This window comes from Chiloscyllium plagiosum, chromosome 4 (genome assembly GCF_004010195.1).
Source record: "Chiloscyllium plagiosum isolate BGI_BamShark_2017 chromosome 4, ASM401019v2, whole genome shotgun sequence".
NCBI classification, from domain to species: domain Eukaryota; kingdom Metazoa; phylum Chordata; class Chondrichthyes; order Orectolobiformes; family Hemiscylliidae; genus Chiloscyllium; species Chiloscyllium plagiosum.
This window is the reverse complement of record NC_057713.1, coordinates 109,632,728-109,647,594: the sequence shown is the minus strand read 5'-3', so window position 1 is coordinate 109,647,594 and position 14,867 is coordinate 109,632,728. Positions and strand designations below refer to the sequence as shown.

The 14,867-nt window shown below is 40.1% G+C and overlaps 1 protein-coding gene across 6 annotated transcripts in view; it reads left to right on the top strand.

Moving 5' to 3' along the window:
• The window catches only part of LOC122549313 (ras-related protein Ral-A), a 52,231-nt gene that overhangs the window by 24,816 nt on the left and 12,548 nt on the right, over positions 1-14,867 (top strand). For 3 of the 6 annotated variants that reach the window (XM_043688921.1, XM_043688923.1, XM_043688925.1), the window contains exons 2-4: positions 3,839-3,953; positions 4,624-4,794; positions 9,058-9,266. In XM_043688921.1, coding sequence (XP_043544856.1) covers positions 4,681-4,794; positions 9,058-9,266 — 323 coding nt within the window. In that variant the 5' untranslated portion in view covers positions 3,839-3,953; positions 4,624-4,680. The remainder of the gene's footprint in view (positions 1-3,838; positions 3,954-4,623; positions 4,795-9,057; positions 9,267-14,867) is intronic. The other 3 variants (XM_043688922.1, XM_043688926.1, XM_043688927.1) reach the window with 1 other exon arrangement.

Here is a 14,867-nt window from a genome sequence, read left to right as displayed (position 1 = left end):
TCTCTTCTCTCTCTCCTCTCTCCCCCGCCCCCCCTTCTCAAAATGTGTAGTTCAACATCATCCTCTTGAGCAAGGAGCAATGAATGTTGACCGAGCCAGTGGCTTTTTGAAGGCAGTACATTATTTCTTCCACCTTCTTTCTCAACTGAGGATTCCCCAGCACAGTTTCTTCTGGGACTCTATGGTCCACTCCTTCATTCCCAACAAATCCCCATAGCCTCATGGCACCTTGCCTGAAACCACAGAAGGTGTAACACCTGCCTGTTTATTTCCATTGTCCTCTGTATCCAAGGACCCAAATACAGGCTTTACCTGCACTTAATAGCCTTCTGCAGTTGCTGGTCAGTGTGGTCTCCTCTGCATTCGAGAAACAAAGTGTAGACTGGGTGACTGCTTAATGAATACCTATGTTCTGTCTGCAAAAAAGACCAAGTTTCCAGTTGTTTGTTACTTCTTCACATCTTGTTCCCTGACCACCATCTCTATCTCAGGGTTGCTAAAGTGCTCCAATGAAGCTGTGTGCAAGTAGGAAGAACAGCACCTCATTTTCCACTTGGGAACTCTACAACCTTCTGGACTCCAAGATAGAGTTCAACAGTTTTAGGGCTTGAGGTATCTTCACCCATGTCCTTACCCCAACCCCCACATACCAGGCCTTGTTCTGTGGTCTGCTAATACACACCACGGCACAGTGGTTAGGACTGCTGCCTCACAGCGCCAGAGACCCGGGTTCAATTCCCACCTCAGGCGACTGTATGGAGTTTGCACATTCTCCCCATGTCTGCGTGGATTTCCTCCCACAGTTCAAAAAAAAACGTGCAGGTTAGGTGAATTGGCCATTCTAAATTGCCCGTAGCATTAGGTGAAGGGGTAAATGTAGGGGAATGGGTCTGGGTGGGTTGCGCTTAGGCAGGACTGTGTGGACTTGTTGGGCCGAAGGGCCTGTTTCCAAACTAAGTAATCTAATCTAATCACTACCCATTAGCCACGAGTAAATTTCTTCTCTCCACCCCACCCCCACCAAAAACTTTTGTAGCTTGGACTGTTTCAATCAGAGTAACCATTTCAGCATTGTTTTTAGTAAGGTTCTAAATGACATTTTGAATGCTTATGGTTTTTGTTTACTTGGGAATGTTATGCACCTTAAACTGAGCAAGAATGACTGAAATGTCTGTTCTTTTGTTCTCCCTAGGACATTTACTTCCATTTATTGTAATCAGATATATAGTGCTTATTAACTATTTAGTCATATTTTTCTAAAGTGGGGAATTATTTCCACATTGCATGATTGGTTTTGAAATTTGGAGACACTTCATGCAAAGGCTAGAAAAAGTTTGGAAGCTAACTTTGAAATTATATTTTTACTATTTGAAGATAAGTGATCAGGGACAAAGGGTAAATGGAATTGTCATTAGATGGTGGAATAGGCTTCAGGATCGTCACTAATTCGTGCTTCATGCATCCATTTTCTGCCTTGTGCGGCATCTTTCTTTGTCCAACCATTCTCTTCCCCCTCTTTCTCTTTCCCCCCCCCCCCCCCTTTTTTTTCCATTCTGGAGTTGAACTAGGGGCTGCAAGGGAGTTGGAAGGAACTGAGCAGTATTGAGATATCTTCATGGTCTTTGTTCACTTTTAATGTGAACATGCATCACTGATGTCACGAACACTAAAGGATTTGCCCCCAATGTTAGACCTAAATGCATCCAACTTGCATACTATTGTTTCTAACAACAAGACATTCCAAGCTGTTCTGCACTCCAATAAATATTTGTGCAGTCACTAATGTTGCAATTTGTATGAAACTGCTTGCAACCTGTTGTGTCACAACTTAATATGCATTTCCCATGTTGATTTAAACAAATGTTGAACTTGTTTTGTCATATACTCTAGTACAATGAGAAGTTTAAAAGATGCCACATTAAAGCACCAGCACCATCTTGGGTACACAGGTACCTAGGTACAGATTCATAATAAATTCTTGAGGGGGGAAAAAAGAATTGGAAAAGTAAAGAAATAAAAATCCAGCATTACAGATCGTAGGAATAACTTTTAAAAATAATGTAAAGCATTTAAAAAGTTCAGAATTTTGTACTAAGTTCTTTTCAATCAATCCACACTGGCATCTACTCTCCAGTAACTGAAACAGACCTCCTCCACATGTTCTGGACTTGTCACACTTGAGGTGCCATCCTATCACCTCAGGGCTCAGCTCACTGATGCCACTGTGCCCACATTTGCTCTGCAACTGGGAGTCCCTGCTCCGGGCCTACCGTGACTGCAACCAGGAATCCCACTTAGGCTGCAGATGTCCCTTTGTCACCATCTTGAGTCTGCTGCTGCTCTCAATTGCCAGAGGACATCTTTGCTGCCATTACCTCCAATTACAGGAGAAGCCGCATTACCGCTCCGTGCACAGCCCCCTCCCAGCTGCTGCACCAATGTTGCTGACAGCAAAAAAGAAAACAAATGAGCTGCCAGACGAAGTGGTGGAGCCTGATATAGTTAAAACATTTAAATGACATCTGGATAGATTTGAATAAGAGTTGAGGGATATGGGTCAAATGCTGGTGATTGGGACTAGATTAATTGAGGATATCTGGTTGGCATGAATGAGTTGGGCTGCTATGACTGACCCTAAAGGGAAAAAAACGTGAAAGAGCAGAAGCAAAAAAAACTTCAGCTTGTCATAATGCTGTTATGGCACAACCAAAAATTAAACTGTTCAAATGTAGTTAGCTGAATAGTCTGTTTTGGGTTTGAGCTTTCAATTTTCACCATGGTTAATTTAAAAAGGTTTTGGTTTTGTTCAGCTGTAGTTTCACCTAGTTTGCCTTTTTATTGTTTTCTTAATTTCAGGTTATTAAGCCTTCCCTTTTTAAAAATGACAGGTTTCAGAAACAATACCTGATACTTGAATTGCTCTTGCATAGTTCTTGGCTGTTCAGAACTGCCAAGTGTTGCCACAAATCAGGCAGGTGGTAGGAACCTGTATTAAATTGTTTTCTTTTCTGGTTATTTTGCCCCCCGCCAGTGATTACTAACATTTGATTCAGATAACTAAAGCAGTAATTTACTTTCCACTTTCAAAGCTTGAGGTTTTATTTATATTGAATCATATTAAACACCACTATGGTAGTTAATGTAAAACAGGAGACCTGTCAAAAGCGTGAACAGAATATACTGCGTATGATTGAAGGCATGACTTTTGCAGCAAACTGAAATAAGATTTGATTGCTTAATGAGAAGCTAGTTTGTTTATGGAAACTGAGGAGTTAGAATTCAGTGTGGATAATTGGGTTGAAAGTTTATTTGGTTTCAAGATTGAATAGACAAATGCAAATTGTAATTTTTAGTCTGACTAAAATCAAATTAGGCCATCTTTGTAAGGCTGAATAGAATATTGGGCAACAATTATAATACTAATTCAGTTCATGGATGTTGCTGGTGTTGAGCTGTTTTACTGTAGTTTCCAGATGTGCTTATTAACTTCTGCATTAAGCAGTGGCCATGTTAAATCTAGATTGTGCCATATTTAACTTTATGGTTGCACAACTTTTTTTAGGAAGTTGTGCACTCTATGAACTGATGAACAATATTTCAAATATACATAAAAGGTTTGTTCAGATGAATGCTAATCCAAATTGTGTTCTTTATATAAAGGGTTTCTCAATCTAGTGTGTAACAACTCACTGAAGCAGCATTTAATAACTTGCCCCTGTCTGTAATGTTGTCTTGGTTATGGAGGTTAGGAGGCTATTACATTGCTAATTTTCCTGCCCATACAAGTCCTCTGGCTTTGCTTTGCATATTTACTTTGTTCTACTCCCTCATATTTTAGGTGTTTTTTATGTGCAGAATCAAATGCTACTGCACTTGTCCATCAAAGACTAAAAGAATTAGTGGAAGTTTGAGGCGAAATAGGAATCATGAAGCAGTCACAACAGAACTAATAGGTAAAGTGTATGACGTAATTATTTGTTTTCTATTCTATCGAATGTCAGCTGAATTTCTAAACTGCAGTTTCATTCACTGCTAATGACTGGGTGTTGTCAGACATCTGTGGTTGTATTTGTATGATCCTGTAGACTTACAAGAATTTTGAAATACAAATAAAATCTTTTCTTTGGCAGGAAATGGTTTCTCAGGGATTTTTTATTTGTGCTTGGCCTTGATTCTTCACCCGAGGTGGCTTTGAATAAATGTGCAGTCAAGAGTTTAAAAAGTCTGTTGTGCCTGGGTCACCTGATCAGAGAACATAATTCTCCTCTTCGCCCTCCCCCAGTTTCCAATTATTCAATAATTCCATAGCTTTATCAATTGCTTTACCATTTCACCATTACCTTGATTACACAGATTATTTTAATATTGACCTCATTAACCCCACTTTCTCTTACTTTTATTAAATAGCGTGCCTTCTGTATTTTATATTTCTAGCTGCTTCCTTTTCTAGGTAACAAGTAAAATAACAAGTTTATCAAGACTCTTGGTTATTCTTATGCTTCATCTCTACACTTTTCAGTATTTGTACAGTTGCTGCTACTCATCTACAAAATTTACTTTTAGTTCAGCCACTTTAAGTTTGCTCCTGATTTTGTTTGTTTGTTTGTTTCTTTCTTTCTTTAGGTGGAAAATTGCTATCTGTCAAGTTTCACATTTTGGTGATACACCTCTAGTCATAAAATGGCAGCAAACAAGACCAAAGGCCAGAATTCCTTGGCTCTCCATAAAGTGATTATGGTTGGGAGTGGTGGTGTGGGAAAGTCTGCCTTGACGCTACAATTCATGTATGATGAGGTAAGAGTACTTTTCTCAAACTGTGTTGAATTCTTTAGCAGACAAATATTTTTGCATGTTTCTCATGGTCATAAAATGTTCGGCGTGGACACAGTCCCTTCGGTCCAACTTCATGCTGGCCAGATATCCTAAATAAATCTAGTCCCATTTGGCCCATATCTATCTCAACCTATCCTATGCATATTTCCATCCAGATACCTTTTTTAAAATGTTATAATTGTATCAGTCTTCTGGCAGCTCATTCCATGTACTCCTCACCCTCTGCGTGAAAAAGTTGCCCCTTTAGGTCCCTTTTTAAATCTTTCCCATGTGTCCGTTAACCTATGCCCTCTAGCTGACTTCCCCCACCCTGGGGACAATGCCTTGTCAGTTCACCCTATCAATGCTCCTCATTATTTTATAAATCTCACCCCTCGGCCTCTGCTCCATGGAAACTAGCCCCAACCTATTTATTACCCCCAATACCTCAATCCCTTCAACCCTGGCAGCATCTTTGTAAATCTGTTCTGAACGCTCTGAGGATCTGTACCCTGCAGTAAATGTTTGGTTTTATTTCAAGCCACAGTTTATAGAAACTCATCTGTCAGTTGATTGTCTTTCTCAATTTCTTTTTAGTTATTGAGACTTTCGTAAGCTGGCTGCACCATCAGTTGGCAGAAATTAAAACATCTTTGAAAACTTATTATGGAATGATTGCATTAGTATAATTAAAATAACTTGTAATTTTCTAAATGGTAAACATTGTTTTGACACAAACATGAAGCTTTTCATCTTGGTTGTCAGGACAGGCATGCAGGAAAATGAGCCCCCTAAGGGACACCAGTTTCTGTGAAAGAGGATTGGACCATGCTTCGGGTGGAGATGCAGCAAGAACTGTTAACTGTCAATCTTGGCTCATACTCCCTCAAACCTTGAAAATTCAATCTGAGTAGACAGGGTTGGTGAATGCAGTATAATTGGCAGTCTCCAACCTTTTTATTTTGTTAATGGAAAAGGTACAACATGTGGACAAATTCATTACACCTACAAATCAATCCTCACTCGCTGTATATCATCAAAACCAGTGAAAAGATGTATGGCTGTCACTTTTGATGGTACCCAATTTACTTCTACTTAACCTAGAAAAAGAAATTGTCTCAAAATTAAGTGAAGCTAGCAATTACTTTTTAGTTTGCAGAAATTCATGAGTGATATTGTCCATGATCAGAATGCTGATGTTAAATCAAAAAGCTATTTTCTCTATTGCACAACTGAGTGCTGTATGAGTTTTATTGCTGTGATGTGTTGCTGGAAAATTGCAGCAGGTCAGGCAGCATCCATGGAGCAGGAGAATCGACGTTTCCTGAATTCCTGAAGAAGAGCTTATGCCCGAAACATTGATTCTCCTGCTCCTTGGATGCTGCCTGACCTGCTGTGCTTTTTCAGCAGCACATTTTTCAGCTCTGATCTGCAGTCCTCACTCTTTTTCCTTTATTGCTGTGATGCCAGATATGTATGGTATATAACCAGCGGATTGTATCAAACACATTATTTTTAAAGTCACAGTGGTCATCCCACTGTACTAGCAAACCTTAATGCTTTATCCAACATCAAATGTGACTCTGCTATTAAATTCCTCCACCATGCTAAAAATTGAACTGGAAGCTAATTTTAGGATCAGTTAGTGGGATTCATTCACTTGTTGAAAGCTACATTTTCACACACGTGACTCTGTTCTTTGTAGGCAAATTAATTTTGTCCCTATATGGCACCTGTTTCATTGCAAGAAAGATTGTTCTTGTGTGTTGGTCCTGATGAATACAAGATGAAAGGCTTCAACTTTGTCTTATTAACAGCGTTTAAGTTCTGTACTACCAAACAATTTATCTAAATATTCCTTATTTTCATGTTTAAATCAACTATGTTGAGATATCCTTATTCTTGGCTTAGGGCTGATGCTTAGTGGGCTGAATTTATTGCAAATTGACTGACAGGATTTTGGTGACGCATCTTAAGTGTAGCAAACCAAGCACAACAGGAACCAAAGTGGATGAAGTGCTTGCCTAAGACCAGAAGAAGTAGGAGCAGGCTGTTCAGTCCATTTGTTGTGGCATCAGTTATTTTGTTCTATGATTTGATGCAGTAGAGTGAATTGCCAAGGCAATTAAAAATCAGCCACATGGATGTGGGACTGGAGGAAAGCACATAAGGATGGCTGATTTCTTTTCCTTCTGAAGATTAGTGAGCCACTTTGATTTTGTCACATTACAGCAACTTTAAGCTTTTTTTTTTGAAAAGAAAACTGAATTCTAATTTTCAAATTACTGTGATTAGATTTGAACTTCCTATACTAGCTATGTCCTTTCTCATGCTTACCAAATTTTAAGGTACTGTCAAATGAGGCTCAAATTTTCACGGTTCACTTAATGTTTTGATCCAACATATGTAGCATCTCTCATTTATTGGCCCATATCTGGAAATACTACCTGCTTCATTCCCCTTCACCTGGTGCAACTGCTGTAAAAGTGCAAACAAGTCCTTTAAACCTCAGTCTTTACTACACTTGTCTCCTTTCTGCCAACCATCTCCTTTCCAATGAGATACAATAACTGGACAATTGTGATTATTTACAAAAGAGTGAACATTTTGTAATGTTAACCGATCCATATGATTTAATCCAAGGTGTATCTTTGTGATTTCGAAGTTCATTAACTGCCAAAGTGGAGTCTCATCCATGTTGTCATTTTACTTGCCCTGTCCCACCCGCCCTCCCAATTTTTTTTTGTGTGAAGCATACTCCACTCTGTTGTCCCAGCACTTGAGTTACATGAGATGTATGACACTTTTTTAAAATCTGTTTTCTTTGTGCATCTTTTATCTCCCACGTTGTCACTGAGGTTGTCATTATATCACTTGCTGATTTTCGTTTTCTTTTCCTTCTCCTTCTCTGCCCAACCACACCCCATTTTCCCCCTCCTTTCTGAGCCCTGTTCTCTTTCTAATCACTAGTGCTTAATCAAAACCCTCTATCCTGGTTTAAAAAATATGACGTTTGCTCCTGTTCACACACCTTCATATTTTAAATTATTTTGTCTTAAGCCTAGTCTGCACTTCTGTACTGGTAAACTATCTTTAATTTATCTCACAGCCTTCCTACCCCCCCCCCACCACCACCCCCGCCCCCCCCCCCCCACCAATCTGCAAATATGCAGTGATCATTTTAACCATTTCTCTTCACGTCCATGTTTTTGTGCTCCCCAGTCTCTTTAAATTTCGATTGGGTGAAAGCTACTACCTAATCTTTAAGGCACATATGCTTACTGCCTCTTGTCAGCATACTATTTGTCAAGTCACTGCCATAATTGACTTGCTCAACTCCATTACCTCTAGTAATCTTGTCTGTCTTCTATTCCTTCTCCATTAGTAAAAGTTTCACTGTCCTGAGTTCTGGGCCATGGGGCAAGTGGCTTTTTCTATTTCTTCAGAATTAGCTTAAATCTGTCAACCTGACCTTGCGATGAAATGGTATTTTCCCCTTGTATAAATGGTTGATTTTTTTTCATGCCATAGAGTTGAAACTGCATATGGTGTCTTACTGGTTTCAAAAATTGCCCTACTTTTTTTGTGTGCAAGTCCATCAGCCTCTAGCTGTGTCTCAGCCAAATCTAGACCAAGTAGTAGTTCTGTCAGTGAAACTTATCCAATACATGGTCAAATCTTTCTGGAAGAAGTGCAGGGATTTCAACCACTTGTCGGAAGCCAAATAATCTACTTCCAGCTGTTTGCCAATTTGCACTGGTTGTTGAGAAATACAGTGGGCTGGGTTACTGACCTTTCACTTTAACATTGACTCTTTCCCTTGTGCAAACCGGACTCCCTGAATTTAAAAATCATTGTCAAGCTCTTTGAAATTTGGCCTCATTATGCAGTCCTACAGTCTGTTGTTTAAAGAATTTTTTTTCTTCTGGAGACTAAATGTGTTTACTTGCCTTGAACATGGAGGTGTTTTTCCATTTTTATTACTTCTGCAAAGATCCATTCATTTGAAACTAATGAGTCTTCACACAAGAGTGAACATAAGAACTGAAGTGTAAGGGAAAAACAAGCTTATTTATGTATTTTTGAGCAGGAATCAAATTTTGAAATGTATGACTGCACTTAATTCTAAAATGCTGGGGGGTTGGAAAAATAAATATCCATTCCAATTCCATCCTTAAAAACTTGTGTTCAGACCAGAAAGCCTATTATTGAAATGGTGGTTGTTCTTGTGGTTTACCTTTTTAGTTTGTTGAGGATTATGAACCTACAAAAGCCGACAGCTACCGGAAGAAAGTGGTGCTGGATGGTGAGGAAGTCCAGATAGACATCCTTGATACTGCAGGCCAAGAAGATTATGCTGCTATCAGGGATAACTATTTTCGTAGTGGAGAAGGCTTCCTCTGTGTCTTCTCTATCACTGAACAAGAATCCTTTGCAGCTACAGCTGATTTCAGGTGAATTTTATACAATGTTCAGTTTTTTTTTTAAACTTTAAGGTGATGGCAACTTGCAAAGGAATTATTTGATGCAAGGAAAGTCCAGCTTTGGACTGTATCAATTGGTTTTCCAATATGGGCAAATTATTCTGACTTCTAGTTATAACCGTGATTTTAAGATTTTGTTTGTTTTGTGAAATTTGAGGTCATGTGTCCTGTTCTGGATTCTGAAACTTGGATGGCATAGTTACAAGAGACCCAGGTTGCTTTTATTAGGAAGAATGTGAGATATAGACACCTGCAAACAATGACCTGAAAAGCTATATTTACAATGGTTAGAATTGGTTTCCAAGTCCCGGCAAAGTATTAGGAATATCACATTTGTTTTGTTAATGGTAACACCAAAGCTATCTTTTTCCTTCCAAGACACAATGGAGTTTGACAGCAAGAATAGATGAACAACATCCTATTTAGATGCAAAGTGTTTTTTTTTTGAGAGGAAAATAATCCATGGAAAGCCATTGTATAGCCCCAGGTTATTTCCTAAAACAAATTCACCAAACTTCAAGTAGAGGCAGCAAGACCCTTTGCACACAATGTTGAGATTGAAGATAAAATGATTTAAGATAATCATACAGCACAGAAACAAACCCTCTGTCTGACCATAATCCCAAATGAAATAGTCCCATCCGTATACAGTTGGCCCACATCAGGAATTGACTGGAAGAGGATACCAGCAGGAAAGACCGTGAAACAGCAATAGCAGGAGTTTCTGGGAGTAATACAAAAGAAGCAGCAAAAATCCATCCCCAGGAAATAGAAACCTTTTTGGTACAGGAAGGATGAGTTAACCATGTCTGACTAGCATAAAAGCAAAAGAGAAAGCATATAATGGGGTGAAGGGCATTGGGAAACTGGAGGATTGGGAAGACAATTAGAGCACCAAAAAAGAAATAAGGAGTGAGATTAAATGAGGGTAAGCTAGCCAGTAATACAAAAGAAAATGGTAAGAGTTTCTTTGGATATAAATGGCAAAAGTGGACATTGGGCCTCTGGAAAATGACAACACTGGAGAGATAGTAGGGAGCAAGGAAATGGCTGAGGAACTGAATAATTACTACTTTGTTTTTTTACTGTGGAAGACACAGTAATGTCCCAAAAATTCAGAAGTCAATGCAGAGCTGAGTATGGTGATCATCACCAAGGAGAAGGTGTTTAAAACAAAACTGAATGGCCTGAAGGTGGATAAATCACCTGGACCAGTGTTCTGAAGGAAATAGATTACCACTAACACCTTCTATATCTTTTTAGCTATCGGGTATCGCTAGAATCAGGGAGGGTTCCAGAGGACTGGAAAATTGCTAATATGACACCCCTGTTTAAAAAGGGAATAAGGCAAAATATGGAAAATTACAGACCAATTAGCCTCACCTTGACCGTAAGATCCTGGGATCCATTGTGAAGGATGAAATTTCTGAACACTTGGTAATCCATAAGGTAAAATGGGGCAAAGTCAGCATGGTTTCATCAAGGAAAGGTCATGCCTGACAAATCTGCTAGAATTTTTTGAGGAAGCAAAGAACAGGTTAGACCAAGGACAGCTAATGGGTGTTATCCACTTGGACTTCAAGAAGGCCTTTGACCAGGTGCTGCATAGAGGCTGCTGAGTAAGATAAGGGCAAGGAGCTAGCATGGAAAGAAGCTTGGCTGTCTGGCAGAAAGCAGATGGCAACCGGTGACAAGTGTTCTGCAAGGCTCAGTGTTGGGACCACAACCTTTGTAACTTTGTAAATTAATAATCTAGATGAAGGAACTGAGGGCATTCTGGCTAAGTTTGCAAATGATGCAAGATATGCAGAGGGGCAGGTAGTACTGGGGAGGCTGTAGTAGGATTTGGATAGGTTAGGGTAGGCAAAGAAGTGGCAGATGAAGTACAATGTATGAGGTCATGCACTTTTCCACGAAGAACAGAAGCATGGACTATTCACTAAATGGGGAGGAAAATTCAGAAGTCTGAAGTGCAAAGAGATTTGGAAGTTCTAGGAATCTCAAAGGAAACTTGCAAGTTGAGTCAGTTGTTAGGAAGACAAATGCAATGTTGGCATTTATTTTGAGGGGACTTGAGTATAAAAGTAGAGATGTACGTCTGAGGCTCTATAAGGCTCTGGTCAGGCCACACTGAAGTTCTAAATTGGAGAAAGGCTAATTTTGACGATATTAGGCAAGAACTTTCAAAAGCTGGTTGGGGCAAATGTTCGCAGGTGAAGGGACGACTGGAAAATGAGAAGCCTTCAGAAATTAAATTAAGAGTCCAGAAAACGTATATTCCTGTTAGGATGAAAGGAAAGGCTGGTAGGTATAGGGAATGCTGGATGACTCAAGAAATTGAGGGTTTGCTTAAGAAAAAGAAGGAAGCATATGTAAGGTATAGACAGGATAGCTCAAGTGAATCCTTAGAGTATAAAGGCAGTAGGAGTATACTTAAGGGAGAAATAAAGTGGACAAAAAGAGGACATGAGATAGCTTTGGCAAATAGAATTGAGGAGAATCCAAAGGGTTTTTACAAATCTACTAAGGACTAAAGGATAACTAGGGAGAGATTAGGGCCCCTCAAAGATCAGCAAGGCGGCCTTTGTGTGAAGCCACAGAAAATGGGGGAGATACTAAATGAGTATTTTGCATCAGTATTTACTGTGAAAAAGGATATGGAAGATATAGACTGTAGGGAAATAGATGGTGACATCTTGCAAAATGTCCATATTACAGAGGAGGAAGTGTTGGATGTCTTGAAATGCATAAAGGTGGATAAATCCCCAGGACCTGATCAGGTATACCCTAGAACTCTGTGGGAAGCCAGTGAAGTGATTGCTGGGCCTCTCGCTGAGATATTTATATCGTTGATAGTCACAGGTGAGGTGCCGGAAGACTGGAGGTTGGAAAACGTGTCACTCATTAAGAATGGTGGTAAGGACAAGCCAGGGAACTATAGACCAGTGAGCCTGACGTTGTTGGAGGGAATCCTGAGGGACAAGATGTACATGTATTTGGAAAGGCAAGGACTGATTAGGGATAGTCAACATGGCTTTGTGCGGGGGAAGTAATGTGTCTCGAACTTGATTGAAGAAGTAACGAAGAGGATTGAGGGCAGAACGGTAGATGTGATCTATATGGACTTCAGTAAGATGTTCGACAAGGTTCCCCACGGGAGACTGGTTAGCAAGGTTGATCTCACGGAATACAGGGAGAGCTAGTCATTTGGATACAGAATTGGCTCAAAGGTAGAAGACAGGGTGGTGGTGGAGGGTTGTTTTTCAGACTGGAGGCGTATGACTGGTGGAGTGCCACAAGGCTCGGTGTTGGGTCCTCTACTTTTCGTCATTTACATAAATGATTTGGATGTGAGCATAAGAGATATAGTTAGTAAGTTTGCAGATGGCCCCAAAATTGGAGGTGTAGTGGACAGCGAAGGAAGTTACCTCCGATTACAACAGGATATTGATCGGATGGGCTGAGGTGTGGCAGATGGAGTTTAATTCCGATAAATGCGAGGTGCTGCATTTTGGGAAAGCAAATCTTAGCAGGGCTTGTACACCTAATGGTAAGGTCCAAGGAAGTGTTGCTGAACAAAGAGACCTTGGAGTGCAGGTTCATGCTCCTTGAAAGTGGAGTCGCAGGTAGATAGGATAGTGAAGAAGGTGTTTGGTATGCTTGCTTTTTTTGGTCGGAGTATTGAGTACAGGAGTTGGAAGGTCATGTTGCAGCTGTATAGGACATTGGTTAGGCCACTGTTGGAATATTGCGTGCAGTTCTGGTCTCCTTCCTATCGGAAAGATGTTGTGAAACTTGAAAGGGTTTGGAAAAGATTTATAAGGATGTTGCCTGGATTGGATGTTTTGAGCTATAGGGAGAGGCTGAACAGCCTAGGGCTGTTTTCCCTAGAGCATTGGAGGCTGAGTGGCAACCTTAGAGGTTTATAAAATTGAGGGACATGGATAGTATAAATAGGCAAAATCTTTTCTCTGGGGTGGGGGAGTCCAGAACTAGAGGGCATAGGTTTAGGGTGAGAGGGGAAAGATATAAAAGAGACCTGCGGGGGAACGTTTTCAATGTGGTATGTGTATGAAATGAGCTGCCAGAGGAAGTGGTGGAGGCTGGTAAAATTGCAACATTTAAAAGGCATCTGGATTCCTATATGAATAGGAAGGGTTTGGAGGAATAAGGGCTGGGTACTGGCAGGTGGGACTAGATTGGGTTGGGATATCTGGTTGGCATGGACAGGTTGGACTGAAGTGTCTGTTTTAGTGCTATACATCTGACTGTGACATATTTGGCGTATTCTGTGCCCATATCTCAGGAAGGATGTACTGGTCCTGGAGCATGTTCAGAGAAGGTTCACAACAATGATCCCAGGAATGAAAAGCCTGTAAAGCTTCTCCTTGTAACTGAAACCTTTCATTCCCAGCAACATTCTGAAATCTTTTCTGAACCCTTTCCAGATTATGATGCTTCCTATACACAGGGCAACTAGAACTGAACAAAGGCCTCTCGAAAAGACATCACTAATGTCGTGTACCACCTCAACATAATGTCCCAACTCCTATACTCAGATCTGAGCAATGAAGGATAGCTATACTCCTTAACCCTGTTGACATGTGACATAAACTTCAAAGTGTTATGTACCTAAACCCCTAGGTCTCTGTTCTGCAACACTACCCAAGGTCTGCCCTTGTATTACATTTTGGTAAAACAAGTCTCTCATTTATCCAAATTAAAGTTCATCTGCCATTCCTGAGCCCATTGACTCTATTGATCAAGATCTCACTGTAATCTTAGATACTCCACTATACCACCAGTTTTAGTGTCATCTGTAAACTTACTAATCTACTCCTTCTATATTCTCATCCAAATCACTTCTACAAATGACCAAAAGTGGAGCCAGCACTGATCCTTGTGGAACCCTTCTTGTAAGAGACCTCCCAACTGCAAAACAGCCGCCCTCCACCACCAATCTTCTGTTAAGCCAGTTGGCAAGCTACCCTGAATCCCATGTGATCTAACTTTACTAATTAGTCTACATGCAGGGCCTTGTCAAAGGCTTATTACTAAAGTCCAAGTAAACAACATTACTGTCCTCATCGATCATAAGTTACTTCCTCAAAAAACTGAATTTCCCTTGCACACAGCCATGTTTTCTATCCCAAATTGGTCCTTGCCCCTCCAAATACATATAAATCCTCTTTCAGAATTCCCGCCAACTTACTCGCCTCCAAAGTCAGACTCTCAGGTCTATAGTTCCCAGATGTCACCTTATATCTGTTAAGTAAAGGCACAACATTAGCCACTGTCCAGTTATTTGGGACCTCACCTGTAGTTAGATGATTCGCATAATTGAAAAGAGACTAAGATCAATCTGCCTTTTGGAGGGGTGACTCTTCAATTTGTACCTTAGCTGTGCAAATCAGTTCTGTGATTCTGAGTTACTTAGGTTGTGACAGCAAAATAAAGTCCTTGGTTCTGATAATGTCTAATAACAGATTTTTAGCTGTTATAAAATTAACAATACTTCTGTTTAGAATAAAATTGTCTAAGCATTCTCTTCAGTGTACAAATTTGCTTTTT